General features: G+C 36.9%; 2 protein-coding genes across 3 annotated transcripts; one reads left to right on the plus strand and one right to left on the minus strand.

The window, feature by feature from the left end:
• Positions 1–293: 293 nt before the first annotated feature.
• Positions 294–10119, minus strand: LOC126782473 (4-alpha-glucanotransferase DPE2). Of its 2 annotated transcripts, none has more exons than XM_050507738.1 (23): positions 9826–10119; positions 9289–9647; positions 8962–9085; positions 8794–8849; positions 8559–8690; positions 8243–8365; positions 7915–8111; positions 7264–7342; positions 7059–7097; positions 6274–6393; positions 6018–6119; positions 5776–5859; positions 5440–5682; positions 5207–5332; positions 4889–4963; positions 4671–4742; positions 3099–3215; positions 2842–2939; positions 1784–1943; positions 1559–1657; positions 1082–1279; positions 846–939; positions 294–739 (listed from the first exon to the last, which is right to left on the minus strand). In XM_050507738.1, the coding sequence occupies exons 2-23, from the start codon at positions 9634–9636 to the stop codon at positions 519–521; spliced, it is 2907 nt and encodes a 968-aa protein (XP_050363695.1). In that variant the 5' UTR covers positions 9637–9647; positions 9826–10119; the 3' UTR covers positions 294–518. The 2 variants fall into 2 exon arrangements, with proteins under 2 accessions (XP_050363695.1, XP_050363686.1); XM_050507729.1 differs by having other exon boundaries at positions 8941–9085.
• A 2034-nt stretch (positions 10120–12153) lies between these two features.
• Positions 12154–15866, plus strand: LOC126804064 (chlorophyll a-b binding protein CP26, chloroplastic-like). Its single transcript, XM_050531832.1, has 2 exons — positions 12154–12273; positions 15606–15866. The coding sequence occupies exons 1-2, from the start codon at positions 12154–12156 to the stop codon at positions 15864–15866; spliced, it is 381 nt and encodes a 126-aa protein (XP_050387789.1).
• Positions 15867–17437: the final 1571 nt, after the last annotated feature.

Consider the following 17437-nt stretch of genomic DNA (forward strand, 5'->3'; position numbering starts at 1 on the left):
TGGCCCAGCTCGAACTCGATCAAATGAAAACGAGCCAAACATAAACAACCTAATATTCGGCTCATTTACAACCTTAATCATTATGAGCGACAACCCCAACATCCCGCTTGTATCTTGAACATATAAATTTGGATTGATAGAACACACCTTATTTTGCAATTCACACCCTCTCCAATTTTCTGTTACTGCAATATTGCGTTTACAAGTTTACCCTTTAAATTTACTTTTTGATTGGCTCTTAACATGGAGACGATGTGTGAACAGTAAAATCGAGTGTGTTAAGGATGAACAAATTGGGCCGAACCAGTTCTAAAATTTTGGCAACGAATTGGCAACTACATTATTATTCAATGCTTCTTAGTTTCATGTGTCTACTACGGATTATAAACTTTGCGAAGCAACATGCAGATCGATTGTTGTTGACGGTCAGCTAATTTTCGGCTCCCATTGCGACCTTGGTTGAATAGTACATAGGTTTCTACGATGACCTTAATTAACTTGGCAGCCCATGATATATATTAGTTAGGAACAGCCACAGCTTCCTTCTGCAGTACCCCTCCATTCAGTGGAGTTGCCACTTGAGCCTTTTCTTGGCCACTTGAGTCAATCTGCTTCTTCTCAATTACTTGTTTCTCAGCTTGTTTCCCCGGATGTGATCTTCCGCTTCCAAGCACAAGGTCTTTGATGGTTGATGTGAGCTCTTTATCCTTGATCAAAGCCTCCAATGTCACATGTACACCTGAGTACGCAACAGAATTGTCAGTAATCCAAAATAATTAGTTCTCAGATTTGGAAACATTAATCGAAACTAAATGATATCCTGAAAACTAATAATCTTCACATACGGTATCTCCAATAATGCTTTGGATTTGTGGGGTCATTGATTGTCTCCTCTTTCGCAGGGCGTGTTGTGTATTCCTCTTTCAAAATCAACAAATCCTACCAATCAAACAAAGTGCAGGATTCAAGTTCAATATGATACTTGTCCTCCCGGCCCATCTCAGTTACATTTACATAGTTTCAATGCTCAATCTCCAGTTGAGGATATAGGAAAGCAGACTAAGATTGTCCATTACGATACCTGTAGAGGGAAAATTGCCCACATTGATGGAGCTTCAAAATGTTGCCTTATGATGAAATTTGCAATCTCTGGAACACAGCGACTGGGTGGCAACAAATCAGATCCGACCATACTGCTAAAATATCGCTGCCTCCTTTCTTCATCTTCTTCCCACCAAGCACGTAACGTTGAACAGTCATGGCATGATGGAGCACACACCTGAAAATCCATTAACCAGTTTAACATATTCAAATGAGAAACTAAATAACAGTGAATACATTAATTAGAAATTATCATTTTAGTTGAAGATTTAAAGTAAATGCATTTGAACTAAATAACAGTGAATGTCCACAATCTCATATTCTCTATGCCGAGAAACACAAAATATATTGAAGTATTTCATCACTGTGTTGGTTTTTCTGTATGGTAACCTTCAAGAATGCTTTAAGACTCGGCCCAAAAATCTTAATGTCACTCCAAAGACAGTAAAATACTTACCGTCATATAACTGTATTGAGAAGGGATGCCAAACTCCAGACCAGGTTCACTAGGCATACGTTGAATGCGTAAACCTATTAATCCCAGTTCTTGCATCACCTGATCCACAAAACCAGTCACAAATTTATTGGAATATAGATATCATATAAAAAAAAGGCATGACAAACACCAACCACTAGAATTAGGCTGGGAATTATAGTATTTGTTTGGGTGGAACAGACATACAGGATAAACACAAGATGGAATAAGCCCCAGATCTTCTCCACAAGCTAGCATATCCGATGAGTTCAGCAGAGCAGGCAGTGTCTTTAATGCATTTTCACGCCAAAGATTTTCTTGTCGATGGAAGTAGTAATCATAGTATAACCGTTTCAGTACATTCTTGCTGCATACCATGGAAAACTTTCAGAACAAGAAAGAGATTCTGTTTTGAGAATAAATCATCTGCCTTTTAATGATTATTGTTTGCGTATTTTTGCTATGAACCATGAACTGCCAAATCATATATATACGAGTATTAAATATTACAAGAATGCTGGAGAAATTTTTTAGCAGCTTGTAGTGAATCGGTCAACAAGTTAGTCAGAGAAACAGAACAAGCACAGCAAACCAAGAGAAACAACCACAAAGAAAAGAACACAAGAACACAGATTTAAGGTGGTTCAGCAAATAGCTTTGCCTACATCCACCGGACAGAAACACACTTCCACTATATTAATAATGGGTACACAAGAAAGACTAAGGAAACAAGGACTCTCTTCTCTTCCTATCTTTCTCCTCTCTGCCCTCTCTCACCCTCTAACCGAGAATGGAACACACTATGCTCTTTGTCTCTGTGATGCCTAAACCTAGAGCATAATCCCTCCTTATATAGCCATAAGGACAAACATGTTTCCTCACCAAATAGGAATCCTATTCCTAATAGTGGTAGGCTATAAAGCCTCCTCCTTCTACAAGTAAACCATCATCAATAAGGATTCCCTATCCTTACCGGAACACCATACTCTAAGAAACCATCTTAGGAAAAACACATGGGCTGGAAACCCAACAGTAACCACATATTATCCCTGATCATTGAAAATTATAACAAAAAGAAAAAGGCAAAAATTGACTCCTGATATCAGAACAGAGTGCCAAGTACCAACAAGCCAGATCATTTAGACATGAGAAATTGGGGGTTGATTTTAACTGTAACAGATTGGTTTTCCTGATTAGTATAACTTAAAAGAAAAAAACAAGCTAAATGCCTAATACTCATTTTCCTGATACAAAAATTCACATACCTGTGATCATCCAAATCCTTAAAACTTGAAGTCTCTTCGAGATTGAAGCGAGGATAGAAGTTCCTCAGATTTTCTGGAGATCTAATGAGAACTATGTTCTGCAATCCAAATTAATCATATATAATTCTTGTGCACAGGCTCTTTAAAACCTTTAAGACACAACACAAGCTTTGAAAGAGGTACACGAATACAAGACATGTTTGTACTTTCCGGGTATAGAATAAAATTAATCATTTTATTACTTTAAAAGATCCTACCTGTAAAATATCAAAGAGCTCATGTCTAATGTGATCTTCATCCTGCAACAGAGAACTTCCTGAAAATGACTTCAGCTTTGAAGCAATTTTTTTCTCAGTGTTGCAGTCCTCCTTAAACTAGTCATCATGAATGGAAAAAACAGAATTAACTTAAGTGCCTCATCATACCATTACAAATATAATAGAAGTATCATTAGCACATAAAAATGACGCAGAACTAGTGGAACTCAGACAGCTCAAGAATTTCAAAGTTTTTCCAGTATTTCAAATTTTTAAATGTCAAGCTGAAACAGACAACAAACATGCCAAAGGTTTTCCTAAATTGAAATGTCAATTATATATTGAGCAAGAAATGAAATAATCCTAGAGTAAAGAAAACTAAGAAAAAGACTCCTCTTTATATAGCTGACTTTGTTTATTCCCTTATATTATCACTTGTGATTACCTAAATTTTAGTACTCCAGCTTGAGTGATGAAATTAATGTATCACTTAGAGATTTAGTATAAGAGTGTCTACCCTTTCAGGAACAAAACTAAAAATAAAATTCAGTTTAACGAGGACTGCCCTGTGGACATAGTGGAATTTGCTGAACCATGTATCTGTGTTACGGTCTGGTGTAACATGTTTTAATAATTTTAGATTATCCATTCTAATCAATTTGACAACAGTTTTTATGTCTCTCAATATGGCATGAGCTTTCTGGTCCCTCTCTTGAATACTTGCAGGATTTTTACAAAACAATTTCTGTCGCATTTTGTAGTTAAATCATATTGACCTTTCCGTCTCAAAGTTGGGTTGTGTCTGCTAGGAACTCTCTAGGGTTTTATGGATGGAGACATTTATGCAATGTTTATGCTAGGAACTTTAGTCCTTGTTGTGTTTCTTTCTTCCTTGTTTTCATTTCGAGCTTTTCCAAAAGCTTCTTTAGATCTTATCTCGTTACAGTTTTTTTTTTTTTTATGACTCTTCTCATTCTGTCTGACTATTACCTGTGATTAGCTTCTATAATTGGATCGAATAAAGTCCCAGAGTTGGAGTATGATGTTTTCATATTACATCCTGCTCTAAAGGCGTTAATCACATGCGAAGGGTGGGGATTAAATTTCCTTCCAATTTAGGCATTTTACCTGTGGAAAGTATTATTTACCAAAGCTGCACTTGCCGAACATGAGAAAGAAAAATATCCATAGCCATGCCTCTAATAATTGAAATAAATGAAGGCTAAAACTAACAAATCTGACTGGTTTCTTACTACTGTTAAAGACATTAAACATGTTTTGCAGCTTGAAATTTGCTCTGAAATGTGACAAGTTGACGTACAAGCTACCATATATCACTGTTGTTTGTGCTAGGAAATGCTTTAAGAGCAGTTATTTTTAACAATTTTAAATTATCTATAGTTCTCTACAGTAGCATCATGAACCACTAACATTTACCAATAGAATTTTATCAATATATAAATTTGTCCACATTCCTTTGAAGTGCATTGACATTAAATAAAATTCTAAACATGCTATGGTGACTGATAATCAATGCAAAAACATAACTAAAAGTTCAAGAACAAATTTCACCTCATAGCGGTTCTTCTGATATTCATTCAGAAAATTTGAAGCAATGAACATCCATGAATCTCCAAACTTAATCTGAAACAACAAACTAAAGTTGGAATAAACAGAAACTATGGCACATAAAGAGAAGCATAACATAAAGGTTGAAGTCAAAAAAGAAACTAGTATCTTAGCTTGTCATACTGGTATCACAAGCAGTAAACTGTAAAAGTGCAGTTAACCTGTAAAATCTCCTGTGGGATATATGGACGAGCCAAGCGATCAAAGTCCCATATGCCTTCTCTTTCAAGTTCTTCCTACACAGAAGCATTCTTTCAGAACTAAGAACACAATTAAAGACAAAAAAAAACGCCAGTGGAGATCACAAAATAATCACTTTCTCAACAGACATTGTAACTTTGGTTTCATTTAGGTGTCATTTTAGGGAATTTTCTGGAAAAGACATGTTTATTGATTAACAGTAACAATGTTTGAGGCCTTTGTTATCATCTGGGCAAAGTGGCAAACTGATACTTTGATTAAGGGAGATAGAAGTGTACCTGACTTAGAGGAATGGATGGTCGAAATTTTCCAACCAGACCAGTCATGGCATGCTCTGGAAGTTCCCAGATACGAAAGAACCCCAATATATGGTCGATCCGGTAAGCTGTAAAGTATTTTGCCATCTGAAAAAGAGAGAAGTTATATTTATCTCCCACAAAATTCAGGAAAAGGATGCTATAAGCATAAAGGTGATAGACTTAGAGTTGGAGAAAATGGAAGGCTCCAAAACCTGGGTCAATCGAGCACGCCACCAGGTATAGTTGTCTTTGGCCATCTCTTCCCAGTTGTAAGTAGGGAAACCCCAGTTCTGCCCATTTTTATCAAAATAATCTGGAGGAGCACCAGTAGATGTGTTCATGCGAAACAAATTTGGATAGACCCATGTATCTACACTGTTTCTACCAACACCTATAGGGAGGTCTCCTTTTAAAATTACTCCTTTCTTTCTTGCATATTCTGCGGCTTCCGACAGCTGTAGTTCATGAATTTATCAAAGAATTCAACAATCAATGCATATGATTAAGTGCAGATTATAATCATTGTTACAAGACAGAATGGTACTTGCCTGCATGTGCAAATGAAATTGGATGTAATAATGGAAGCAAATTACTTCATAGTGAATGCTGTCTTCAGAAATGAGTTTCTTTAGCTGTAAGAAAAGGAAGAAAAATGTTAAATATGTTTGATAAAGTAAAACTTATTAACTGACGGATCCATGACAGAATTGTTCTGAAAAGAAAACACCAAATTTGAACAAAAAACCTCACATTACCCCAACATAATAGAAAATTATGGCAGGATGATCACCTTTTCTGTTGAAAACTTGGAAAACCGACCCCATTGGCTGTGATCTGATGTTTCAAAGAAATCCCGCAAAAAACAGAAGGCCGCATAAGGTTTCAACCATTCCTATGACCAATAATTAGCAGCACTCAGAGTAGAACTTGCAGTTCAAGATGAAATGACCAATATGTTCAATTAATTCAAGTCAATATGCAGACAGTTCAACTGTAAGAAAATAAAAGTTAGCGATTGTTGGGTAATTAAACGAAGAGGCGGGAACCTGATTCTCAGAAAGAAATTTCTGGAAGGAATTGGAGCTGAGAATTTTATCCTTCTCGTGGGCAAATATTTTCTTTGCAATTGAGAGTTTAGTGATCAAGGTAGCCTCATAATCAACATCCTAGAAACAAAAATCAAAATATATTTAATTAAATACCAGATTTACTCACTAGCATCACCATCATTACTATGCCAATGATAATTGTTAATAGTATTCATTGGTTTGAAACAGCACGCAGTCATCACAGATTCCTACAATTTGGGTGAAGCAAAAGCGAAATCTGTCCTTTGAGACATTATTTGATATCAGAAGTTCAGAGCAATTTTAGAGGGAAAAACATAAATATAAAAGACATAACTAAGTAATAATGCTTATCACAATGTTTGCCTCAAAGGAGGACCTTATATAACTGCAGGCAAAGCCTACTGACTTGAATATCACATGATGAATCATATAAACCAATCACACACACGCACACAATACATCATCAGTCCCAAAATTGCAAAAGAGTGATGCTCTTACATACCAGAACAATAAAAAGCATTTAGCAAAAAATAAATACCTAAAAAATAAATCAATACGTAAATAATCAAACCAAAAACCAAGAAATTTAGCTATTTTTTAAATAGAGAGAAATATGCAAACAATAATATGCATATCAACTGTTGTATCAAAACAAAACGTCATGCAGCTGCTAAAGCTTTCCAATGACTTGTCATTCAAATGAAGATTTGAATAATAATCCATGATGATATGAGGAAAATTTTAATCCCTTAAGGAACTACCTTTCCGTCCAATTCTTCCTTTGCCTTCTGAATCTCTACCTGTAAGAACAAAAAAAAATTCCGACAAAGAATAAACTAATATGAAATTTGAATCATTCTTCAGGGTAAGAAAACTTAATCAATCAGCATCAATTATTCTATACAGTACAGGAAATAGATTATTTTGTGAACACCTGAACATGAATAAACAGCATTGATCAATCACCTTGATATCCTTGGGGATGTTTTCTGAAAGTGCCTGTACTCTCAAGTACAAAGGATGCAATGCATATACAGAAAGGGAGCTGCATAATAAGAAATTAAGAAGATTGAAAGGCATAAATCATTTAAATACAAGACCTTGAGAAGGATATTAATATTATTATATTAATGTGCATTTTAATCTCTGAACAGTAAGAATCAGAGCACAAGGCAGTATAACTTGTATTAAGTCTGATGGGAGGGGATAATCAGGTGGCAGGAGGAAACATAAACATCATTTTAATATAATTTTTTTTTTCAACTTATTACCCTTTACCAAACACTGATTAGGCAATATGCAAAATAACACTTACACCCTTTTTCTTTCTGTTTTCATTGCCTTCCACCTATTACATGAAGGATAATTGCAACTTTCTTCTCCCATTCACTCTTCCACTGTGACATGTCTATCTATTCGTCCTTCCAGACATAGTATAACTGTCTTGCTTAGGAAGCTAGACAGGATGAAATTGGTAAACAGGATCTAGTTTTCTACAGGACTCGTAATACATTATTTCCAGCAATTTTTATGCTTCAAAATTAAATTCAACACTAAACAACACCCACTAACATCAGGAACACATTTAATAGTCATATATTTGATGTATTGACATACCTGTAAGGATATGAATCCCACCACATTCCGTATACAGATGTATCATTAATGGGTAAGAGCTGTACTAAATGAAAGCCAGACTCTGCAGCCCAATCAGCAAGTAATTTCAGGTCAAGGAACTCTCCAACACCGAGATCAGTTTCTGATCTAACAGAGAACATTGGGATTGCAACACCAGCACCACGCCAAGGCATTTCCTAACACATACAAAACAGAATATTATGACAATTACAACATAATACATTTTCTACTCAGATATATTATAATATTTTCTCTATGAGCAATGGATTGTTTACATGAACATCAATTTTGGTCAATACAAGCTTACTCGCAACATGCCATCTGAACGGACTAGGTATCTTGGTTCCCTACTTGAAGAGTCGAGATCAATTTCGCGGTTTGGACCAGTTTCAGAAGAAATGTTTCCCCCTTTGCTAAGTTTACAGTACTTATATGTGGAACAACTATTAAGGAAAAGGGACATAGACGAAGAAGACAACTTTAGAATGTTAACAGATTAAAAGAAGGGAGTGTAGGGGTGATTTGACAACAATAGCCACAAGAAACAAAATTGTAGTAATATAAAAATCAAATGAATATAAAAAAGACAGCATTAAACTTATAACCGTTACATGTCCAAAAGGATATTTCATCGGGAAGTCCCCTTTTGGCAAAACACAGTCTGCATGCCAAGTTGATTCACCAGCATAGCTTAGTTTAAGCCCATCCTGTGCCTTCCAATTCCCCAACTTTGAGCTGCTACCAATAATGTAAATCTGCATATACGGACCTCATAAGACTTTCCAAACTAATACATCACTAACTAATAAGCATAGTTCCGGATGAATATGAACAATCTACTACACAAGAGTTTCTTACCGATGTTCCTTCTTCTATATTCGGACAACAAATTTTGAAGTGGACAAGAATTGAATCTGTAAACAGTCAGGAGTCAGCATAATATATCAGAATTAGATATGACGGACAAATTGTAAATGCAACATTATACTATTAGTAGCCACTAGCCAGAGAGTTCAACTGGGGTACAATTGCCATCATTCTGCAATGAATTTTGGATGACTCCTAGAGGTTTCTCAATCTCCAAACTCCACTCCTTACGAAAGACGACGTCCTTGAAGGCACTTCTGAAAGGAAGTGCATCAGCACCAACCTGGATAGGAGCACAACAGAGGATTCATCATACAACAGCACTAATGTTGTTAATTGTAGCCCGAAAGGCTACGAAAACTACGAAAAGGGAACCAAAAAAAAAACAGATTCTGAAACATTGACCAACATAGGATAAGCAAAGCAATATCAGATTGGAAAAGAGAGGTTCGAGAATGGAAAGTTAAAAGCGAGAGCAAAGGGTACCTGCCAAAAGTCATGGAAGTGAATCACCTCTCCTCCCTGAATGGTCTGAGGCAATAGAATCCGACGCTTGTTTCCCATCTCCCATCGAATAACATTTCTTTCATCATCGACAACATAGTAACTGTAGTCGCATGATCCAAACCCTTTGGGGACAGAAATGGTGCCAAACCATATGAGCTCATCACCCTCGTGAACAGGACTCAACTTCAGACCCTTCTTCACATTCCACGAACCAAGCTCCGGTCCGGAGCCGCAGACCACAAGGCTTTGGCCCCACTGAGTGTAGTATGGTATTCTGAAGCCCACACTCACCGGCTTGCCGGACTTGGCGATTCCAAGTTCCACCATTTTCGACGAGTCTGCCCAAAACCCAAATCAGAGCAAAAACGGTTAACATTCAATCATGGACTTTATCACCATTTCTTGAGCGAGCACCCAAAAGAGTGAGGAGTGAACAAGAAGCACGCGCTTGACCCTTTTTTACCAAACAAATATTATTAATTCTTTCCAGAAAATGAAATGAAGAGGAAACTCAACCTGTAACAATGGACAATGGAGATGTGACCGAATGAATGGAATGAATCAGGGAGAGATGGGAGAAGATCAAAATGGGGTAATGATTGGTTTCAAGAATCAGTACTGGTTTGTTTTGTTGTTTATTAAGAAGATCTTTCGGTATAAAAGGACACAACGTCGTGTGACAGATACTAATTTGCCATGATATTTTCAGAGAGAGATCCAAAATCACGAGAGGAAGAGAGAGTGAAAGAGTGACACCTCACATGAACCACCTCCTCAATTGTCCATGTGTCTCTGCATTTACAGAAGATGAAGAGAAGAGAAAGGAGTGGGAGGGAGTGGGAACTTTTCTTCCTTTCATTACGTGAAAAATACTGACGGCTAACAATTTTTTAGCAGCAAATAAATATCCCATATATATGATCAAATCACATCACTAAAAGAAAATGTGGTTTCTACTGAACGAGGTTTGTTTAGTGGAAACATATTACGGTGCGAGTGAGGTTGACGTTGCAAAGATACTCTTGGTAAAAGAAATCTTTGGTTCGAACCCCAGCTTATGAAAAACACCCATTCGAGAAGGGCTATATCTTATATTGCTCCCCGCCCGGAGTCATAACTCACCCACCCACCACTTTTTGTAATAAAAAAAAGTCGTTTCTTATGTAGAAGAAATAATCTAATAGTAGATAGTGAATAACAAAGTAATTTTATTCACTAATATATGAGTCACTTGTCATAGTATGCATATTTCTACATTGGATAATTGTTAGAAACATGGATTATTGAGAGCTAAAATGTAGAAACTATAAAGAAAGTGCATAAAGGGGTTGAATGTCTACGCTGTGTTTCTAGTCTTTCGATTAAAGGTTAACAGTACAACAACCTATATAAGACAATACATATTAAATTTTTTCTTTTACTGATGATTTATTTACTAAACATTAAGGGTCCTGAAAGTGTTACTGGTCACAAGACCGTTGTAAGAATGCCTAGTTTTCTCAATAGTTTACATTTACTTTTACTAAACATTAAATCACCTGAAAGTGTTACTTTTCACAAGACCGCAATAAGAATCCCCCTTTTTTAAGATTACTAGTTTCGTAACCATGTGACGCACATGTTATCTATTGCACAAGTTTATAAAACTTTGTTTTATGTGTTTTCAATATAATCATTTTATGTAATTTTGTTCAATACGAAAATCATTTTTGGTAAAGCACATTAATGAAACATTTTAGTTTTTAGGTCCATTTTAGCTCATAATTTAGTGAGTCTATGGACTATTGGCTTAATAATAGTGAGATTTACATGACTACCAATACCATCCTGTGTTATCTTGCCTCCATGCCCGTTCTTGCAACAAGACACACTCTTTTCTTCATCTATTTCTCACTATTTCTGTGAGAGCAAAAGAGAGGTCACAGATAGAATGAGGTGGAAGAAGAAGGGAGGTTTGTTTCGAGTTATTATAGTGATCGCTTAGGTTGCTTCATTCCATCCTTTTCCTCTCTCGATTTTTCCACTCAATGTTGTCAAATTGAATCTCCCTTTTGTAAGTTGATGGGCTGCTTTGCGCTTTGTTTTCGTTGATTTTTCTCTTATTCTAATTATCATCAACCTTGCAAAGTTTGGTTCATTATCAACAAACAGAGATAGAGCTAACCAAATTAAGGATACAATTGATTGCGGAAATAGAGGAAAGAGACGACTCTGTGTATTTTGTTTTCATTCTTCTTTTGTTTCTCATTATGCTTATTTGTTTAATGCTCTTAACTTTCAATATCTCCAATTATGCGTTGCATTAGATTTTTTTTTTGGAGTGCATGTGTTCACGGTTGAGGGCTTCTATTGCTTTCTATGTTTGCTTTTTAAACTGTATATGTTGAGGAAGAAGAAAAAATTGTCAGCAATTCTCTTTCCTTTTCCAATCATAAAAAAGTATGATCTCAATGCCAAAGTCATACATGAGGAATGAGAAAAATCCTAGACGCCATCCTCTTCGGTGCTGAAGTGCACCTTCGTGGTTGCTTGCATCGTAGCACTTTGTTACATGAGACTGGAATCCACCACTCTTTAGTGGCCTCTCCATCTCCCTAACCTACTCGGCATTGCGAATCGAGCAACTATGGTTCCCATCATCCCCATCACCGGATAGGTCGTTTTTTTTACGAGTGCTTATTGGTGAAAACATCTATGGCCGAGCCCGACCACGACGAGCAAGACTCAAGGATTTTGAATCGATAAACTTTGAAGGCTGGCATAAAGGAATGGTTGAGATTGATCAACTATGTCAAGTGATGCTGAGCTTGGTTTGGGCGTGGACCACAGTGCCGGTACGCAACCATGAGTAGAGACGACAATGCCTTTTTCATGATCGTCATCAAGTCTCCTCTGCAAGATCAAGAATTTTGCACTGGCAGCGATGCCATGCATTTTCTGTCTGGATCTAGGTTCCAAGCTAGGGTGGGTTCGGGAACCCATCTCTTTTGGGCCCTGACCTACCTTTATGGCCTAATCTTGCCAGATCTGAGGAGCCCAAAGGCCTGAGAATGCCCAATTTTGTTGTCTGGACTTGGGTCATGATTCGGGCCCATGTAATTCGATGGGTGTCTACCAAGTCTTGGATTTGGGATCCAAGAGGTGTCTTATAATTCATGCTTATGCTCGATCTAGAAGCAGGCCTGAGGCTCGACCTCAGTTTTTTTCCGTTTCATTTTGTCTTTTTTTTTGTTTTGTTTGCTTGAACTCTTGGTTTTTCTTTTCTTTGTTGGTTTGTTATATCCCATGATGATCATGGAGTTATGTGTGCTTGGTGTTTCATCGCTTAATTAGTAGGTGGCTTACTGTGTATCTTTTTGGTACATGTACCATGAATCCTTGCCTACCCTGAAAAGGTGGTAGTGGGTGGACGTGTAGGGGTCTTCCTTGACCTTTGTTTGCAGTCTGAATGAAAGTATTCATCATCTTCGAGAAAAAAAAAGGTATGATCTCAATCTATATGGTGTGATTTACTCAATCCTATATATCTTCTAGATATTTAAAGAAGTAGCAAGTTGCAAACCACAAATTACACCAATGCATGCTTCAGCTTACGTTAACTTCACCAACACCAATATCTACTATGAAGCTTTGTTGCCATCTCAAATCATCATCAACTCCTGATAACGCAAGAATAGCCCTTTCACTTAACCCTATAAAAAATTGTCAATCATAATATAGAATAAGCAGGGATCCTTTGATGCTAGAGATTGAGGGTACTTTCACAATTTACGCTATATATACATATATATAAGTAATTAAACCAAACTAACTAGATCAATGAATCATGGGTTTTATGATTATAATGAAAAGAAAACAAGAAACAATAATAAACAATACAAATAAACTTGATAAAGATCAGATGAAGATGAGATTAGGGAGTTAGTTGTCCACCACCGAATACATTCAAAATATATGTAAAATCCTAGGTTCCAATTATTAGGTCAATAATATGTTCCAATCAAGAACAAAATGTGAACGCACTGCTTAAGTTCTTATTACTTCTCACAAATAGTAGAGCAAACTGACACACTGTTACTTAGCTTTTAGAATAACCAATCTAGGTGTAGACGTTATCCCTTCAATGAATTACCCTAAACCTTAAATAAAATAGATGTTTGATTGGAACAAGTATGCAAAACTAGTGTGTAAACTCCTACCTAGCATGCAATCCTCTTTATTTGGTTTCACCTATTGTCCTGTAGGTTTTACTATTTTGAAAATGCCATCTAACCGTTTAGGAGATCAGTGAACCTAATTCTAACCTCACTCACAAGTTCATAATGAACATAAACAAGCAATAGTTCTCCATAAAACAAAACCAAATAAACGTCTTCAAAAACTTAATAATAACAAAACCAAAAATCAAACCATGTTTATCACATATTCGAGGTTTCTAAACTCGTCCCTAACAAGAAGATTTCAGAAGAAACATAGTTTATTATCCCATAGGGCAGAGAGGAGAAGAAGAGGAGAAGAGCCAGAAGAGAACCCCTTTTTATAGAGTTACAAATTTCCTTCTCAAACTAGAGTTGCATACTTTGCTTCCTTATAGGATTCTCTTGCTTGCCTCATAAACTGACTCCATAATCTTCTATATATTAGAATTATAATTTAAAATTCGTCCATGGGATGCTTGGAGTGGTCTGGGCCTTGAAATATAACTTTTGATCAACAATGTGAATCTCAGACAGATTGACCTTTACTCACTAAATCATATATAACGTTCTCTAGAAAAATGATATTGATGTAATTCCAACAGCTTTGGAATGTACACTCAAATGGCATTTCATCGATATATGACTCATAGTTTTACACTGTGTGAGCTGCATGCTATGATTTGTCGATTTGACTGTTCTGCACAGGCAGATTTTCTGATTTGGCTTTGAATGCAACGTCACATAATTGGACAAGTAAGGGGTTCATAGTTTGGGTAGTTATCAGAATAAGATGTTTGGGAAAAGTGTGTTTCTGGAAGGAAAGAAATTTAAGGAAGATATTTTGGTGCATGCGTGATCGTTGTGTTTAGAGTTTGGATATAGGTGGATGGCCATAGAAAAATTAAGGTGGCGCAAATTTCGAGATATAGGTGATATGAGGTATGAGCTATGGCGTGTCAGGTTAAATGTGTAGTATAGATGTGTTGCAGGGCATTGTTCTGTTAATAACCAGAGACTGGAGTTGGACATTACCTTAAAAATAATGATTTAGAGGTCCAAATCACCTACCTTTCTTTATGATCGGTAAATCTAATGGGAGAGCCTTGCATATTTCTCCATTTGGTATTATGTTGACATTTCTTTCCATTCATACGCCACGATTTAGGATGTTACATTAACTCGTTCTAGGAATGGGTGGAGATCAGGAAGTCCAGTCGTGGACATAGCACGCATGTCCTTGCCTTTAGAATGTTTGTAGCAATATGTGGTAGAAGCACCAGCCTACGAAAGAAGCATTAAAATTTCCTTGACCAGTACGAAAGAAGAGATTGTACAATACCTACCAAGCGTAGTAAGGTTCGGCAACAGATAAAGTGAGCAAGTTATCAAGCCCAAGACATAGGTGTTGGTACCACTCTTGAGTAACCGATATGTTTTTCTTCTTGAATTATGAGATTGTACCTTGTAGATGCGGTAACACGATAGTGAAGATCCATATTATATTGTCGAAATTTAGCAATTTCTGATGATTTCAGCTTTGTTGTAGAGAAGTAACCTATGTTGCACGGACACGGCGACACGACACGGCGACACGGAAAATCTGAAAAACTCTTCTTTCGACACGGTAAATAAAAAATATTTATATATATTGTTAATACATAAAATAAATTAACAATACTATTATAAAGTTGTAAAATCTATCAATTGCATAACAATGTTTAAGAAATAACATCAAATAGTCAAAAAATGCAAGTGACAAAGTGCATAGTTTAACATCATACTACAAAGTATTCATAATGTAGTTAAATTAAACTTCTCAAAAAGTCATAAAAATGTATCGATAGCTTAGGAAATCCGCACTATCTCCATGACCTTTAATAACTACACATTTAAACCACAGTTGATCGTTATCTAATCAATTTTACTGTATAAACCAAGAACAGAATGTTGCATCTCTTCAATGTTAGTTGAATTACTTAAATATCTCGGTGTACAAGCTAATCATATCACAATCAGAAAAAGTTGGTCTGTTGTTATTGCTTACTTACATATGTAGCCTTCAATCAAAATTTCAACTGTTGTATTATGCTTTTGCAGGATTTGGAGGACAAGCTTCACCCAGGTGGTCCATTTGACCCGTTGGGGCTCGGAAAAGACCCCGACCAGGCTGCACTTCTAAAGGTGAAGGAGATTAAGAACGGTAGACTTGCAATGTTTTCCATGCTCGGTTTCTTCATCCAAGCTTATGTCACTGGAGAAGGTCCTGTTGAAAACCTATCAAAGCATCTCAGTGATCCTTTTGGCAACAACTTGCTTACTGTGATCTCTGGAAATGTTGAAAGAGCACCCACCCTGTAATTTCAATTTTTCTCTGGATCCATCAATCAAAATTCAAGTGCATTGTATATCACACCGAGTCTTTCTTAAGGCATTTAACCTTAATCTATGAATGAAATTGCAACTCTGTTCATTTGAAACATATATAGATGCACAACTAGAATATATAACGTTACAATATCGTATGGCTAGTGCTTTCTTACATATGTATTTCCTGTGAAGTATCATTCCATTATCCATCCCTGCATCGGTGTAATCATTCGATCAGTCTGTTGTTCAGTACAGGAACTCAAGCAACATGTAAGAATATCAAATTTCCCATAAAGGGTAAACCCGGTCAAGAAAAAAAATGAATACAATTTGACAAACAATCGATCCATACGGTCAAGGTGCTGGTTTTACAATTGCTATAGAGAATTAGTCCCTCTGAAACAATAGAAACTTGATTATTATTTTTTTTCGCAAATAGAATATGAAAGCAAACAGAAAACAGAAACTGGACTAAAAGAAAAATTACTGTGATATCATTCGGCCTCACTAGTACACTACCCAATTGAGCTATCAAACACTAGTACACTACCCAATTCAGCTATCAAACACTACCCAGTACCCAATTGAGCTATCAAACACTACCCAACTACCCATTAAAATCATATCAACAGTTCAACAATCAACAATTCAACACCCATTCAATGATCAACCAGATCAAACATAAACCAATTTTAATCTAAACTTTAAAAAAAATTGAATTACCTTACGCAGAGCTGTCGGCAGAGGCAGAGACAGAGGGAGAAGCTGCCGCCGTGACTAGAAGAGGAGTCGCCGACCAGAGACAGAAGCTTCGTTGCCGATCAGAGACAGAAGCTTCGTTGCTGACCAGAAGAGGAGTCGTAAGGAGAGGGAGAAGCTGCTGCCGTGACTAGAGAAGGCACCACCGTGACCTGAAGAGGAGTCACCGACCAGAGACAGAAGCTCTGTTGCCGAGTAGAGACCGAAGCTCCGTTGCCGAGTAAAGACCGACGCTTCGTTGCTGAGTGTTGACTAGAAGAGGAGTCGCAAGGAAAAAGGAGAAGCAGAACGGCTGCGACATGACGTGATGCGATTTTTAGGTTTTAAATGGAGCCGTGGTCAATGTGTCGGTCAACGTATCCAAAAGTCAACTTTTTCCGATACGCCACGTGGCGGGTCCGATACGGAGAAAAGGTGTATCTTGTCGTATCGGCATGTCGGGACGTGTCGGATACAGTGACACGCCTCTGACTGCCGTATCCGTGCAACATAGGAAGTAACTATGGTAAGCATTATACTGATCGAGAGATTAGTAGTTCGGGGTGTTGTTGTGTAGAGTAATAAGGGTAGTACATATTTCAATACGTATTACAACACGTGTCTTGTGACTCATTTTCATCAGATCGTAGTATGGTGGGACCGCTTGCCAATTCCGTTATGATCTGAGAGGTCATGATCTTTATGGACGGGTGTCCTTTTCATTAGAGGCTAAAAGATCATAACGGATAGACTATTGAGTTAACTTTATTTTGGTTATTCCTCGTGAGACGAAATGTTGAGGGTAACATTCCTTCTGGATTGTC

The sequence above is a fragment of the Argentina anserina genome, chromosome 1, assembly GCF_933775445.1.
Source record: "Argentina anserina chromosome 1, drPotAnse1.1, whole genome shotgun sequence".
Taxonomy (NCBI): domain Eukaryota; kingdom Viridiplantae; phylum Streptophyta; class Magnoliopsida; order Rosales; family Rosaceae; genus Argentina; species Argentina anserina.